Genomic DNA, 17,669 nt, shown 5'->3' on the forward strand with positions numbered 1-17,669 from the left:
TTCTTATTATATATAGTTTATTAATGTAAGAGAAAGAGGCTTTTATTGGACTAAAAGAAGGATATATTGGAGAATGCTTCTGTGCATTGTGTATTCAAATGCTTATTTCGATACCAGAGATCTGGTTGCATTCCAGACTTTGGCGTTGGTAAGTTGTAAACATTGTTCTCCATCACCTTTTGCTTGGTTAAATAAATAGTTGAACATCCAATATCTGGGCAGGAGAAAATAAAGTAGGACTTCCAGGCAAGAGAGAAAGGTCCAAGGTGGGAACCAGAGAGAGGGAAAGGCAGGGAGTCATTATTGGAACATGAATGAAGAAAGAGCAGCCAGAGCAAGACTAAGATGGCAGGTAGTAGTACACATGGCAGGAAGTAGGCTAGGTCAGAATTGTTGGGTTAAAATAGCTGAGTATCTGCCCAGCTATAGTGCCTGAAGCTTTTTAATAAATATAAAGGTATCCATGTTATTATTCAGAGATAGGACAGGCATGGAAAAAAAAAAACTCTTGCATTTTGCAGATAGTTAGGGAAGTTATTAGTCCTGCTGTTCCAAGAGCCATGTCAGAAGTCATTCCCAGGACTGCAAAAAGGGTCAGGTACTGAAGAATTCATTTGTCATGCCTTGTTACTATAAACCATTTGATGGAGGCTGACAAGGGCTCCTCAGCTGGTAGCACTCCTAATTTGGGGAAAAGAGGCATCAGGGAATGTCCATCATGTAGAGAGTACTAAACTTGAGCGATGCAGAGGATTGAGGCATTATGAATTGAGGCATTCAGACATAAAGGCTGTGTGGCAATGCTCAGGTCAAGGTATTCTAGTATGAGGAATGCAGTGTACTGATAAAATGTGTTCCTCGGGAGTCTGCAATACTGTGGGCATGGGGGTGAAGTTGAGATGCCAGTGACCTGGGGAGGGATCTCTTGGCTTGATAAGTATGACAATTGGGGGAGGGGGACTCTGATTCCCAGAGATGGGATTAGAAGTTTGACAAATTTTATAAAAAGCATTGATAGCTTTTAGAAAAGACCTATCTTCAGGGATGGGATGTAAATAGGTTTCAATAAAATGAGACAAAGCCTGGATGTTAGGGTGAAAGAGCTGATGCAGAAAAAAATTTCTCAGTTGTCTGAGAATGATCATATAGATCATATATGCTGTAACGTGAGGCTGTCCTTTGTGAGAGACATATAGATCTCTGAGAGCTGCAGCTCTGGCTGCTTCACCAGCTCAGTTATTTCCCTTGGAGACAATGGAATTGTCTGCTTGGTGTGATTGGCAGTGAACAATACTATGGCTGGAGGAAGATTTGGTCTGAATTGGTTATGGTCTCTTTTTTTGTTGTTAGTATTCCGTACTGTTCCAAATAGCTACATGTGACAGGAGAATGTAAAAAACATACTTGGAGTCTGTATAAAGGTTTAGCAATTGTTCCTTTGTTAGTTGAAAGGCATGAACAACAGCCATGAATTCAGCCTGTTGGTTCGTGGTTCAGGATTCAACAACCATAGTGTCAGAGACAATGGTGTATCCCTGCTGGAGGTTGGTCTAATGCATTTTGATGCTAATTACTGCTTGCTCTCTCTGTGACTCACTTGGACCTTGCCTAAAAGCCTAACTTGTTTGAACAATAAAAGGCCATCACACCTGGGGCAGGGCAAATGGGATAGGTGTGGCTAAGGTTCCAGGGTTGTGGGAGAAAGGGAGAATCTTGAAAGGAGAGATACAGGAGGAGAGGAGAGGAGAGGAGAAGAAGGCTATGCCAACATGGGTTAGGTCAAGGAGAAGCGCATGGCTGGCACAGATGGAGGGTTTGGCCTAGATGAAAAACATTAGGAAGTAAATGGGATTATGGATGGGAGGTCACTTGATAGAAATTATTAGAACCAGATGGCATGGGATTGGTACAGGGATCCCATACCTGCCCCACTATGGGAAGTAGTTAGGGGATTAATATCTGCCCTGCCCCAGGTTAACTAAGCCTATTTTAAAATGTAACAGATGTCTGTGTCTTGATTGATTGCTAGTGGGTTAGAAAATACAGCTGTAATAATAATTATAGGCCTGATAATAAACATTATTAGGCCATATTGGTAAATTAACCACAAGATATCCTATCTTTTGGACTCTTTCATGTAGGGAGGTGTTACCATCTGTGTACCAAGTATAGGTGGCTTGAGGTAGTGTTCCCTCATGTTTAACTTGTGGTATGAGGTAGTAGCTCTTCTAGGGTCTCAATGCAAGAGAGTGAGAAGGGAAGTAACCTGGAATTGGTAGGTTTAAAATGTTAAGAGGTCAGCATGCCTGGATGTTAAGTGTAGTATCCTCTATTGATGCTACCTGAAGAGATTAAACTTGGGAAGAATTTGGAGACCCCTGTATGTTATAAAGTGGGGCAGGAAGTGATGAGAGAAGACTTGTTTGATTAGGACATAAGAATCTTGTTTGTGCCCAGAGTATGCAGGCAAAGAGCCCATCTTTGGATAGTATCATCTAATATTTTGATGAGTATGCAACAGGCTCAAAGAAAGGTCTCAGTTGGTGACCCAGAACCCTGAAGGGATATCTCTCCTCTGTGGCATAGACAAGAAGAGATGAGTCAATCTGGAAGGTGTAGGGCTGGGGACTGGAGAAGAGCTTTCTGAAGCTTGCAAAAGGGCTTAGTAATGGGTGCAAGGAGGGGTTTGTGTGAAGGCCAAGGGCTACCTTATATAGGGGGTGGGTGAGAAGAAAGAGAGAGAGAGACAGAGACAGAGACACAGAGACAGAGAGAGGGACAGAGATAGAGACAGAGACAAAGACAGAGAGAGACAGAGACAGAGAGAGAGAGAGAGAGAGAGAAGGAATCCAAGAGTGTAAGGAGCCAGCCATCCCTAAGAAGAATATAATTTCATCCTTGGTGGTAAGGGCTGTGAATGACTAAATTAAATGTTTTCTATCTAGAGTAGTGTCCCTGTGAGTTGGAGTAATAGTCCCAGATAAGCTACCTGAAGAGTGGACAGTTGTATCCTAGAAGGTGAAACTCTGTATCTCTGGCCAGATAGGAAATTTCATAAGATAGAGGCACCAGCCTGGCTAATTTGCAGGGATGGACTACAAAGGAGAAGATCATCTATGTATTATATAATATTGGGTTTAGGAAGAGACAAAGAGAGTAAGTCAGAGGCCAGAGCCTTAGCCACATACATGTGGACTGTCCCAGAACCCCTTGGGTAGGATGGCCCAAGTGAGTTGGGTAGAAAGGTGAGTATCAGGGTCAGTTCAAGTAAAGGCAAATACGTTTTGTAATGGGGGACTAAAAGGAATGAAGAAAAGGCATCCTTGATGTCTAGGTCAGAGAAATGGGAGGTCTCTGAGGGGATGGGAGAGAGTATGGGGTTTGGATACTGAAGGGTGACCAGGAACTGCCACTGAGTTGATCAGTCAGAGATCCATTGCTTTGTTGTTGTTTTACACCAGGGAGTATTAAAGAGGGAAGAAGAAGGACAAAGAAGGTATTTTCCTTAAGAGGTAAGAGATAAGAGGCTTAAGTTCCTCGAGGCTTTGAAGACAGAGTAGATATTTAGGATTGAGTAATGTACCAGAATTCTTTAATATAGGTGGAAGAATTAGCAGTGTATAACCTCAGTCACTTAGTGAAAAGGGACAGGTACCCTGAGCAAACTGTCCACTCTGACAACCTCCCACAAAGGGAGAATTCCTGCCTCATTTAGGCCAGGCAGAGGGAGGTAAAGGGGGTCCAATGTCCAATGGCAGAGCAGTAATGAATAGTGGGAGCACTCAGGGCCTTCTGGTCATCTGAAAGTAGGGAGTGTTGACTTGGGCAGCCTATCAATGAGGAGGGAGAAAGAGAAACCAAAAAAGGAAACCTGGAGAGGGGCTTGTGGGATAAGGAGGGTTCATTAGCTGGATCAAAAGTAGCGGAAGAATGATTTTGTTCAGACTTGATGGCTAGAAAGAGCTGAGTGGGGGAACAGGAAGAGCCAGGAGAAGGCTTAGAGCAGAAGAAAGAGAAAGCTTGGATGTTTGGAATCTTTCCATTTCCCTGATTGCTCACAATAGTTGTGAAGGTCCTGAATAATACTGCGATCTAGGGTGCCACTAGCTAGCCATTTGGATTGATTATCTAAAGGAGTTTGAGACCAAATTTGACTGCAAAGGTAAACAAATTTAGGGTCCTTCAGGTCGGGTGCCAGGTGGAGAGAGGCCAGGAGAGGCTGGAGGTTCTCTAAAAGGCACCCCAATCGGGAGTCATTTTGAGCTCAGGGAATTGGTAGGTTGTCAGGCTCAGGGATGGGTGGGTTTTGGTAGATTTTCAAACTCAGAAGTGGGCTCGGATTTTTTACCGTACAGCAATAAATAAGCTCCATGTGGAAAATGAAGTAGTAGATAACAGGCTAAAGAATAAATCTTTACATTCAAATGTGTTGATAAGGTAGGCCACACGAGTAAAGTAACAGAAGAAATCAAGTGAGCCATGTCTGCATTTACTTACCTAAAGCATTCACATGAAAGTAAGGGGTAAGTAGAAAATCCTGGTGGTAACCTTACTAGGAGTTTTCTATGGTCACAATAGCATGACCAAGCTGAGACAGAGCAAGAAATAAGTGCAAAGCTCAAGGTATAGGCCTGGTGGGTACTTGGAATAATTCTGACATCTACTAAGAACATTTTGAGTTAAGGAATAGCATGATCTGGCTTGGGTCCAGTCCCGTCCCCCTACTCCCACCAACCCCATACTTCTCATGATTAGCTGGTTTGGCAGGCACAGTTCTGTGCTGGTAAAGCCTTTTGATATTTGTTTTAATAAGTCCACAGTGGACTTTGACTATATTTTAAGTGTGTGTGTTGCAGGTATAGTCTTTACACCTCAGCTAATTTTCTTTTTTCTGTTTTGTTTACATCTCTTTTTGTTTGTGTTTTTTTTTGAGATCAGGTCTCTCTATGTAGCCCTGGATGACCTGTAACTCGTGCAGTACCACTGTGCCTCACCTTCAGCTAATTTTCTTAATCTAGTTTACCCCTATCTTGTACACACACTCTCCAAAGACTCTCTGCTTTTCTTCTGCAGAGGTCAAGTCTCATTGTGTGCACCAACACAGACGATGTCTGGAGGGAGAGATGGAGGATTCACTAGACCCACTGTTTCACAGATTTCCTGACTGAGTTTTGGGGGCATGTTCTTCATTCAGATTGATCTGCAAAAATCTTGGTAGAAATTATGCCTTCATGCTTACAGAGGGCAATAGTAGTGATTCTCACTTTTTTGAGCAGGCTGAGATGGAAACTCAGCTGTGACACAGTGGGTCTAGTGAATCCTCCAACTCTCCCTCCAGACATCGTCAGTGTTGGTGCAGAATGGTGAGGCAAGGGCAGAGGGAAGGGAGAGAGAGAGAGACTGTATTTGTTGTCACTTTCAGAATCTAACATGAAACGTGGAAATAAAATGCATAAAATAAACATGTACTTCAAAGATAAAAGACGCATCTGGGCCAGCTAACCAAGAACGCACACTGATCTTTTCTTCTAGCAGAGGAGAAAAGATACACCAGGTTCTTCAAAAAAGGGGAAAGTAAACGATTTCCTGCCTGCTGATGGACTCACATAAGAACTAGATGTTTAAACATTATTTTAAAAAATTATCAGAACTTGGTTTTATTCTCAATCACAAACCATAGCCAGAGGTATAGTTCAATGGTAGAGTGCTTACCTAGCATGCACAAAGAATAAAACAAACAGAAAAAACAACATTCCCCACAGAGACCTGTGCATGGAGGAAAAGCTACCTCCTTTCAAGGATTCTAAATAGGAGGAATCTCTATGACAATAGCAAATTTATAAACATCTCTAAATTCAAAATTAACCACTAATTACATATTTGTATTTCTCCTTGCATAATTCCCACTTTTGTTAAGATAAAAACAAAAAATAAAAGAAAAACAAACTTGGAGACATGAGTCTTTATGGCAGCTTCTGTAAGAATCTATTTGCTGTGGTGCTTTTATCATAGCATGTGTGTCCTTGATGCCAATGGTTCAGTTTACATACCATGCCAGCCTGACAGAATCTACATTACTAAACCCTGTGTCCTTGTTGTTTTGGCTTTGTTTCTCTGAAGTACTGAAAATGGGGTTCATGCCCACACATGCTGGGCAACTGTTCTACCTGAGCTGCACTCCTAGGCCATGATTGGCTTACAAGGTGTCAGGAGCAATCCTAACACATCAATGGGATGAGGGATGGTGCTGTTTGGTTCCATCAGCCCAGGGGCCAAGTACCAACTTGCATACATCTTTTGCATGGGCCTTCTGTGATTTCCCTCTATCACCTCTGGGTATCTCTTGGCTCACCTGTATCTGGTCACTATCTAACTTCTGGACTCTGCAACTGGGGATCCTAGGACACTGCTAACTAGCAGATGGGCTGGGCCATGAATGCAGGTCTCTTGACCCTCTCTAAGTCTCCTCTGATGCACGCTGTGTTTAGTTCCTAGAGTGAGTTCCATATAGGAGAAGTCTTCTTTTTACAGAAGAATGAACATTCTCTGATACCTGTATCTGCAGTCATGGGGAGAATTAACATATAAATCATATTGGTAAAATACATACTTTCAAAAAAGTTATAACATGTTTTATGTAACATCAATTAATGAAAAAAGAGGTCATGGGTTTGGAAGAGAGAAGAGGGAGGGGTACATGGGAAAGATTAGCATGAGGAAAGGGAAGGGAGAAATGATGTAATTAGTCTCAAAAATAAATTAAAAAAAAAAGTCATAATGGCCAGCAGATTCAACAAAGTCAAATTAGTTGCTAGTTCCCTCCTTTGCTGTGTATCTATCCTATGTTAACACAAAAGGCACCTCAGATTCTTCCAGCTGTAAGGTCCTCCTCTGATCTTGAGATCCAGTTTTAGAAGAATGAACCTTGAGTTTATCTAAACCCTATGGTCAAGCACCTCTGCACCCCTCCCCAGTAGAAGCAGCCCAGCACTTTCTTCCTCTGTTCCTTGGATATCCCCTGCTGGCTAAGAATCATTATTTATCATATTTCCTTCTTTCAACAAGGTCATACTAAGCTTTCTTTGTTTTATGTATTTGAGTGTTTTGTCTGTATGTCCCTGGAACTGAAGTTACAGACAGTTCTGAGCTGCCATGTGCATGCTGAGAACTGAACCTAGATCTGCCACAAGCATAGTAAGTGCTGAGACACTGCTAGTGCTGGAGCCCCTTGGCTGAAACTTTTATACAAATATGAAGAAATGATTTCAGTGCTTTTGTGAGGTATACCACTTGGAATTCTGGTTGCTTAAGGGGCAGGGAGTACACGTATGAGGAGTGCTGAAAGTCATTGAATTAAGCATCTTTTCCTTAACTCTTTCTAGGTTTTCAAAATGTTTAATTCTCACAAAAAGCCATTTTCTTATTATAATATCTAAGATATTGCATATAAATTAAAAATCCTTGTATACATTCAGTATGAAATGTGACAAATTAAAATTTAAGGTGTGCTATCTTGTTTCCGTACCCTATTTGTATATTGCTTTGTCCTATTTATCTTGCTTTCTACCCATTCATATACATTCATTTTTCAATAATTATTTATAACATTTCTATCCACCAGTAAAGGTTATTTATACATTAATCATTAGTATGATTTACTTTGTGCAGTTAGAAGAATGTTCCAGCAAAGTGTAATTTTTTTTTAGAGTTAAGAGAAATACTAAAGGGTATAAATAAAGTTGTGTATCAGTGTCATGTTTGATCATATATACATATTTTTAAAACCATTGAGCCTTCCTCTGTATAGAGAAATATACATCTTTATTCCAAATGTGAATGGGAAGACATACCTATCTTCCTCTTTCTAAACTAAATGGATCCTTAACCTGTCTGTGTGCTGGGAAGTTATGTTTGTTTATCACAGTGTGTTACATTCTTTCACAGAAGTAACACTCAAGAGGCCTTAAGGGCAGAAAGCATCCCAGGTTGTTCACTCTAGTCTTAGATGCTTTGGAGTACTTTGGGTGTAGGAATCTTGCTACAGTTCGAAGTCCCTAATTTTAGCATCCCACCGACCCCCTCTGAGGGTTCACCATCCTTAGAGATGTTTCAGAAAGAAAGGTAAAGATCTTCATGACAGGGGAAAAGAGTAGCCTCTTGGTCATTTCCAAAGTCTGAGATAATCCTTTGCATTTCTGCTTCTCTTTTACCCACTGAAGACCTAGTATATATTTTTCTCCATATCTACAATGCAATGCTCTCTTAAAATAAAACCTTAGAAGAAAAGTTGTCTTCAGATACACCTGGCATCAAAAAAAATCCTCCCCAAAGAAAGGCAACACAAAATCATGTCTATTTTTCTTAACATGGAATAGGGATTTAGAGATGAGTAAGATTAAACTATCTAACAAATATATATACTGCTTATCATGATGCTAGTCTCAAACAATAGGAATATGTGTGAAGAGAATGTGGTTTTGCCTTGATCTGGGCGGGGGTGGGGGTGGGGTGGGGTGAAGGCAGCCTCCAGATGCTACCCCACTGAGGTTTTGTTTCTACAGACTGGTAAGCATCTGATAGACTCAGAGGAGCTCTGTTGGCCCAGGATTGAAGACAGGGGCGGAGACTCCTGCTGGGCTATTGTATTGCAAAATGGACCATCAAGGAGGAGGAGGAGGACATTGAGGAACACGCAGGAGGGGCAGAGATCAAGGCATTTCTGCTGGGATGGCGGGTTTGGTCCACAGACTGTGGCTTCTTCTGTCAGGTAGAGGATCTGCTAGATTCTCAGAGAATTACACCAAGGGATTTGCCCTGAGAACTAATACCCAGAAGGTTTCACTCTTTTTTTTTTTTTTTAAGATTTATTTATTATGTATAGAGCATTCTGCCTGCATGACAGGAGAGGGCACCAGATCTCATCATAAACGGTTGTGAGCCACCATGTGGTTGCTGGGAATTAAACTCATGACCTTTGGAAGAGCAGTCAGTGCTCCTAACCTCTGAGCCATCTCTCCAGTCCAAAGGTTTCATTCTTGTTCTCCCTAACCTTCTTTCCCTCCTGTTTAGGGTAGTCGGGTTGTAACGAAGGTACATTCATTTTTATAGATTCATAATAAAGTTTAACTGTTAAGGAACCAGAGCCAACAAATGTGTGATTTTTTTTTTAGGTTATATGGAAGTTCATTTCTCAATAATGTACTGTCTAGTGTACATGTGATATATTATTATAATCCATGGAATGAACTTTTCAAGCTAACAAACATACTACCTCTACTTCCTTCTCTCAGTTCTTACCACGCAGCAGGTAGAGGAGGGGCCTGGATATAGAATTGGAGGTACAGGTCATGCTTTGGACTATAATTAGCAGAGGAGTTTATGGTTCCCAGTGAGGCAAGCCTCGCTTCTGCTGGGCAGTATGACAGAGGCAGGCAGATCTCTGTGAGTTCCAGACCAGCCTTGTCTACAAAGCAGAGGAAGTTGCTACATAGATAGCATAGTTGTTTCCTTTCTTCTTTTTCTTTTTTTTTAATGAAATGGAAGATTATTTTATTTTTAAAATATATTCTTTCATATATTACCTCCCAGCCACAGTTTACCCTCCCTCTACTCCTCTTGGTTCCCTCTCCAACTGCTCTCTCCCCAGGATCTACTCCTCCTCTATTTCCCTGCAGAAAAGATCAGGTCTCCCAGGGACATCAACCAAGCATGGCATAACAAATTACCGTAAGATTAGGCACAAACAAACAAATAAACCAAAACCAAAAACCACAAACCAATCAGCCACCAAAGAAAGATTGGGCACAAATCCTCATAACGAGGCTGGACAAGGCAACTGCTGTTGGGACTCTTTTCTTCACAAAAACATCAAGCTACACAGCCATAACATATATGCAGATGACCTAGATCAGACGCTTACAAGCTCCCTGGTTGTTTCAGTCTCTGTGAGTCCCTGTGACTCTGTGGGTCTTGCTCAACTGGCTCCTACAACCCTTCTTCCTGCTCTTCTTCAGTGTTCTCCTGGCTCTGCCTAGTGTTTGTCTGTGGGTCTCTGTGTCTGCTCCCACCAGTTGTTGGATAAAACCTCTCAGATGACAATTAGATCTATTAGTCTAGCAGAATTTCATGAGGAATTATTATTATTTTTCTCAGTCATGTTTGGTTCTATCCTAGGTTCCTGGACTATCTAGCCTCTGGTTCCTAGCCATCCAGGCAGTGTCAGGCATAGGATCCTTCTCATGGTTGGTGGGGGCCTCAAGTTGGACCAGTCATTGGTTGGCCATTCTTACAAGTTCTACACCACTACTTCCATCTTCTGTAACTTGGCAAGACTTCCAGTAGTGGGACTGATACATCAACTCAGCCATAAAACCTCTGATCTACAATTTGCCTTCCCTGCAAGATGTGCTAAGATGGTAGGTTTCAACCTGCATTCGCAAGGAATTTGAAATTGACCAAAAAAAAAAAAGGAGTGACCAAGTATGAGGGACGTCTCCATTCTATTTCAATCACGCCAACTGTGCTAAAAACAAAATAAAATGAAACAAAACAACAAGTAGCTTCTTTTATATACTCAACTCTACAGAAAGTTGTGTTTTAATATAGTGTTATAAAAATGTGAAAGTCAGAGGTGCTTGTTACACAATCCTGATAGCCTGGTACCCACATACAAGGTAGAAGTAGAGAAGTAACTTATAAAAAGTTATCCTTTGACCTCTACACACACATCAGGGTACATGCATTTCTGCATTCACAAAGAAATGCACATGCATATACTCAATAAACACAAATGTTAAGAATAGAAGTTACTGAAGAAGCCAGGCATGGTGGCTCATACCTTTAATCCCAGCACTTGGGAAGCAGAGGCAGGCAGATCTTTGTGAGTTCGAAGCCAGCCTGGTTTACAAAGGGAGTCCAGGACTGCCAGGGCTATTACACAGAGAAATCTTGTAACCATCTCCCATCGCAATAAAACCCAACCCCCCAAAAAGAAATCATATATAATTTTTATATTTCATATATAAAGAAGAACATATATAATATGTGTGTAACTGAAATCCTGCAGTATTTTCTTTTTCTCTCTTTCTTTCTTTTTTTTAAAGATTTATTTATTATTACATATACAGTGCTCTGCCTGCATGTACACCTACACACCAGAATAGGACATCAGATCTCATTAGAGATTGTTGTGAGCCACCATATGGTAGCTGGGAATTGAACTCAGGACCTTTGGAAGAGCAAACAGTGCTCTTAACCTCTGAGCCATCTCTCCAGCCTACCTACAATATTTTCTGTTAAAGGTCTTTCCTAAAACATATTGCAGTTTCAATACTTATTCAAATACTTTGTTGCCTGATTATCATTTGAAGACCCGCAAGTGATAATCCAAATTTAGGTGACTTATTTAGGCCCTCAGTGGTTTTAGGGAGTAGATTAAAAGTTTTGGAGCTTGCTATTCTGAAGCTAGCTCTTCCAGCTGCTGTCATCAAGCCTGCCTATCCAATCCACTAAAACATGAAATTAAGGCTACTAAGCAACTCCAATTTAGTACTGAATCAGCCTTGGATGTAACCAGAATTTTACACACTAACTCTCTATTACTATTACTTTTTGGTTATGGTGATCATCACACAAATTTATTTTAATCATTTTAAGACTTCAATAATGCTGGACGTGGTGCCGCACACCTTTAATTTTATAAATTTTATAAATTTATTTACAATCAGATGAAAATGTCACAATTAAATACATTACTTTTCATATCAAAACTAAATTAAAATGAATAAATTTGCTTACACTTGGGAGGCAGAGGCAGGTGGATCACTGTGAGTTTGAGGCCAGCCTGGTTTACAAAGGGAGCCCAGGACAGCCAGAGCTACACAGAAAAACCCTGTCTCAAAAAAAAAAAAAAAAAAAAAAAAAAAAGCGTCAATAACAATACAAATCACTCAACTTTAATAAATTATTATTCAGAGGACATTAAAATTCAGACTTATTAGGCAGCAGTACACAAAGGTAATTTTAGATAGTTACTTTATTTCATGTCTAGCCAAATAACATCTATACTGCAATGTTTTCTGAAAGGGAGACTCTATAAGTCAACATTTCACTTGAATATTCATATCAGATATTTTATAATGACATTTTAAATTATATTTGGTTTCTGCTTGCTAAAAAGCATAGGTAAGTACATATTTTTTCAGTTTCAGATATCTTAGTAATGTATAATCCTATAGCTTCCAGAACAGAAAGTTTCCATTTTTAATCCTACTCGCCTACTATTTATTATAAACCTAAGAATATGTTTTGTTTTCTACAATGTAAGCACTGCAATTGATATTTTTCTTCCATTAGTACCGAATACTAAAATCAGAGTATTCCAGTTTAGAGATAGTTTTTTCGTTAGAAAAATCTGCCCGGTCGATGCGAGAACTCGGACTTCCAACCTTGCTCAGCCAGGACTTCCTACAAAACAGAAACAAATAGAAATGAATGCATATAGCACACACAGAGTTGCTAAAATATGCCATAAGGAAGTTCATATTTGCAATGTAAATTTTGCATATAATGTGTTTTATAAATTGATTTACAATCAGATGAAAATGTCACAATCAAATACATTACTATTTATACCAAAACTAAGTTAAAATAAATAAATAAATTTGCTTACATTGTATATGCTGTTCTAAGAATACTACAAAGTATAATATATAACTACCCATGGAAAAAGAAAAGGTAGTAATTTAAGCAACTTAGTTCATATTAGGGTTATTTCCCCACTCTCCCCAAACCAACAACCAACCAACCAACCAACCAACCAAACAAACAAACACTTCAAGATCATCATCATCTAGCTCTTTTAAGTTTCAAAATATCTTTACAAAATGGTCATTTCCATTCTTTTCATTACTAAATATATGGTAGACTCATGCTGTGTGTGTGCATGTGTGTGTGTGTGTAGGTGCATGTGTTATGTTGGTGTGTAGGCAATTCAACTGACCTGCATCCAGGGGACTTTACGGTCCTGACAATGTCCTATGTCACCGCCTGCACCACCTAGCACACACCCTCCCCCATTCTTACTTTATTCTTTCTCTCTCCTTCTCCCTGTCTGTCCCTCTCATTGTCTTTCTGTGTCTCTGTGTGTCCATCTCTCTTTCTGCCTTCATACAATAAACCTCTTTGTGTCAAGTCTGTTGCATGGCATCATTCTTTATATATTACAACATTGGTACCATGACTCTTCACAATATGCCATAATTATAGATCATAACATTCTGTTTTATGTTTGTAAGGTGTAGTTTAAAGCAGATAACTAAAGAAAGACAAAGATTGATGCCCCTCAAGCTTTTCAGAGATTTGCTGAATATGACATTTATAAAATGTGAGTTTATCATGACAAACAGTAGGTCCCCAAGTTCTCCAAGAAGATTTGGGCATGACTGATCATTTCAATCCTGTATTGTGGTACTCTAACTACTGGGAAACACTGCCCCATGGCTAGGGGTCCAGCCTGAACTGTGAACAAACTGGACACATGGAGAGTTACTGTCTCACATTGCTGAAAATGAGGTGAGGTCAGTCTCTCCCATGTTCCTCTCCCACAGAAAAAGTCTCTTGTCCTCTGTGACTGACAGCCAGACTGTCTGTACATGTTTTGATGAAAGCCAGAGGAGCCTAGGACAATTATCTAGGTAGTGGACTGTGGACTGACTAGTTATCTTGGATACATAGGTTCATTTTGATTACAATTTATCCTTCTCAGGTCTTTGATCACATTGACTGCTAAGCTAACGATAACTTGATAGGTAGGGAACAAGCAATTAGCTTCTTACTCCAAAGTAATCTACCATGTTAGTCTATTAGTTAATTCATCAGCTAGTTAAAAGTACTCAGTACCATTTCCCTTATTTAAAAGGCAAACAGGTTTGCCTTCCTCACAGACCTCATGTTAAAGATAAACAGGCTTCAGATGCCTGCTCAGTCCTCTTTATGTTTAAAAATCAGGCCACAAGCCTCACTTTCCTAGAGATGCTACCACAGGGTCTAGACACAGTCTACCTCATTACCAGACTCAAAAGGCAGGTCTCAGTTCTAACCTTTTACCATTCCTTTAGCTGAAGGACAGTGACTGGTCCCAGCAGTTTCATCTGTGTCTCATGGAAAATAGAGAAAAGTCCTAACAATACAGAAACTTAAGTAAAAGTACTTTAGGGTCTAAGACGGAGTTTTAAGGTTAACAAGTACAAGTAAAAGCCTTGGTTGTGATGCTTCAGATTTTTCCCTGTTGCTATGCTACTGTGGTATTAAGGCTGCTCAGAGTTTTAACATTAATCAGTGTAGCTCTGATTTATTAACATAACTCTGGTAAAAAAAAAAAATCCTCTTTATGGCCCACTATCATAGTTCCAAGCTCAAGATTTTAAATTTCCTTTGGTTTGTCTTTTAGGTATAGATTTTAAAATGTTTCTCATTGTGCCAAACTTACATACAGTCTTACTTACAGTCCTTTGGATAAAGGGAAGAAGCCCCTCTCTTCCATGATGTGTAGTCACATTAGAAATCAAGATCAAGTGAGCTTTGGCCCTTCTACTTCACGGAAGCCTTCTTGCCTTCCCTGAGCCCATAAACACTCATAAAAAGAATGTTTACGCTGTTAAAATATGTGGTGTATGTCTACTGCCTTTTCTACAAAGTATATTTCACTGCAGAGTACAACCAGTGTTGATGTTAACATGTTTAAAACTTATCTTCTTTGTAATCTTAAAAAGGATTCTTGTAAGCTACCGGAACACCTTTCAGGTCAGATGGACCCCAGATAAGCACTGCCAATCAACAGCCTGAGTTCCCCACCTATTGCCTATTTCTCAGTGTTGGATTCTTCCCCTTTCCCTGGTTTTGGGACTCCTGTCCCCAACTACCAAAACCTTGGGTCTAAAAGTTTCAAATATGCACCAAGACTCAGTAGGCTCTCCCGGCTTATGGGCTGAAATCACACCACTGGAACTTTATTTCCAGCCTTCCTGTCAGTGGCTCACTTTCTGGCTACCTGATCATTACATGCCTGCCCCCAACACTGGTTAATTTGTGAGTCTTCCCTCCTGGTTGGTGTAAATGCCTCCTACCATTCTCAATAACGTACACCTGAACCCTTCATCTGGGACCTTCTCCCTTGTGTGAGATTTCCCTTCTATCAGCATGGTTTCGTCTTTCCCTCCCCTTCTCACACACTGCCAAATATCCTAGTATGAGGTGAACCGTGTCTGCTATTGTGCCCTTGGTCTCTGATCATTGGCTGACGAGCCGCTGGAACAGATTGCAGGAATTTCCTCAAGTCAAATCTAGCTCTTGGGACACTTTGACGTGTTACTGATTGCTACTCTCCCCAGGGGAAGTCCATTTGCCTATCCCTGCAGGTTCCCTTCTGGGATGCCTTCTGGAGAATTTCAGGTCCTTATACCTAGTGCCTGCTTTAAGGGCTTCTAAGCTTACACACCTCTGCAACCAAACTTGGCCTCAATATCCCTTAGACGACAGATCCAACTTAAATTAATGCCAATGATCATGTAAATGGAAGGAGGTCCCCTATGTTCATCCTCTTTCCTCTTCTTTTCTCCAAACCTTCTCTCTCTGCTTCCTCTCCCAAAAGTTTCAAATGCATACCAAAATTGTTTTTCTCCCTAACCTGCTTAACTTTGTCTTCTACCCATATATATGTTCCAGCATCTTGTCAGGTCCAGATGTTTGCTACATCCAAGACAGCACCAGAGCAGCTACCCATAGGTGCTCCAGTCTAACCTCACAATTGTGCCAGCTGGACCTGCATTTCCACTGTAGCCGCAGATGTTTTCAGATCCTGGACAGAAAATACAACAGCCTGCTCCTTCAAGTCTTGGACAATATTTCAGCCTTTTGGTCTCCCTATTGCCACTCCAATGTCAGCAGGAAGTAGCCAAAGATGACTGATTTCTTCACCCCTTATCCATTTATTATCAACAAAAGGCTAGAATGATGTGCTTTAGACCTGGGACAAACAGCTCCAGGTTTCTCCCAGCATTCTTTGGACCCTATCTGCTGCAGGGCATGGGTGGCATACCATGCCCTCTACCTTGAACTTTCCAGGGCAGTGGCTTTCCCTTCCCCTTTATCGTATAATCCAGGCGTTTTGGTTCTCTCCCTCTGTCCCCACACCCTCTGTCCCCAGCCAGGCATGGCAGCCAAGAGCCGCTTCCAATGAACCTACATTTATATACTTTAACTTGTCTTGCATGAGAAACAGTCTTTTCTGAACACAATGCCCCCATTCCTGCCTTGCTACCCCTTCCTAGTTCTTCATTTAAAAAAATGGAGAAATGTTATATTGGTGTGCAGGCAATTCTAGTGTCCTGCCCCCAGAAGCCTTTAGGGTCCTGACAATGTCCTATGTCACCACCTTGGTTCTATGTTATCACCTGTGCCAGGTGCATGGGAGATAGGAATTAGCCTGCCACCTGGTGCATACACTCTCTCTCCCACTCTTACTTTCCTCTCTTTTCCTCTCCCTGTCTATCTCTCCCTCTCCTTGTCTTCTATCTCTGTATCTCTGTCTTTCTCTCTGCCTTCATACAATAAACCTCTTTGTATCAGATCTGCTGCATGGCATCATTTTTTTTATATATTACAACAGTATATACACATTATATATGCAGAAAACATTACTGAAAAAGAATAGACATAATTTCTGTAAAACATTAAATAAAATTAGATGGTCTGTTTTTCCTATATATTGAGTAGTGTTCTTACTATATACCATAGCTTTACTATATACTATAACCTTTCTGTTTTTACCGTATACCATAATTTTACCATATAAACTTATTGCTTTGCATGAAATAATCTAATTGTTCTGAGAACATTTTTCTGCTTATTCAGCTTATTAATGATTATTTTAACTCATTAGCAATACCTGTGATTTAATTTATGCATTTGAGTACTGTAGTGGTTTGAATGAATGTGGGCCCCATTAGCTCAGAAGGAGTGGCACTATTAGGAGATGTGGCCTTGTTGGAGGAAGTATATCACTGGGTTGCTGTTGAGGTTTCAAATGCTCAAGGTAGGCCTACTGTCACCTACTGTCTTATGCTGCCTGCCAATCTGGATATAGAACTCTTGGCTGCTTCTCTAGCACCATGTCTGTCTGCCATGCTTTTACTGTGATGATAATGGACTAAAGCTGAACTATAAGCCAGTCCCAAGTAAATGCTTTCTTTTAAAAGAGTTGCCAAGTTCATGGTGTCTCCTCATAACAATAAAACCCTAACTAAGACAAGTCCTTAACTAAACCACTTACTTCAAAGTGCAGACCTTTCTCATATATCATGGATACCTCAGATAACACTGTCATGCATTTTCCAGAAAATTGGGATGACTGATTCAGTGGTTGTGATGGTTAACATTATCATGTTAGAAGAATCTAGAAGAGACAAGCCTCTGGGAATGTCTGAGGAATTATCTAAATTAGGCTGAGGTGGGAAGGCCCACTCTGGATGTGGCTGACACTGTTCCACAGACTAGGGCTCCGACTTCATGAAAAGGAGCGAGCTAGCTGGGCACAAGGATTCCTTCTCCCTGCCTCTTGACTGCTGATGTAGTGACACTCGCTGCTTCAAGTCCCTACCCCCAATCTTCTT

At 40.6% G+C, this 17,669-nt stretch overlaps 2 protein-coding genes across 5 annotated transcripts in view; one reads left to right on the forward strand and one right to left on the reverse strand.

The window, feature by feature from the left end:
- The window catches only part of LOC311607271 (uncharacterized protein), a gene marked incomplete at its 5' end in the record, with an annotated part of 210,828 nt that overhangs the window by 167,666 nt on the left and 25,493 nt on the right, over positions 1 to 17,669 (forward strand). The window lies entirely within an intron of this gene.
- The window catches only part of ACYP2 (acylphosphatase 2), a 145,193-nt gene continuing 139,456 nt past the window's right edge, over positions 11,933 to 17,669 (reverse strand). For 2 of the 4 annotated variants that reach the window (XM_084800107.1, XM_084800110.1), the window contains one exon: positions 11,933 to 12,465. In XM_084800107.1, the coding sequence (XP_084656233.1) occupies positions 12,351 to 12,465 (115 nt within the window). In that variant the 3' untranslated portion in view covers positions 11,933 to 12,350. The remainder of the gene's footprint in view (positions 12,466 to 17,669) is intronic. The other 2 variants (XM_084800109.1, XM_084800114.1) reach the window with 2 other exon arrangements.

This window comes from Acomys minous (assembly GCF_964271855.1).
Source record: "Acomys minous genome assembly, chromosome: 10".
In the NCBI taxonomy this organism is placed as follows: domain Eukaryota; kingdom Metazoa; phylum Chordata; class Mammalia; order Rodentia; family Muridae; genus Acomys; species Acomys minous.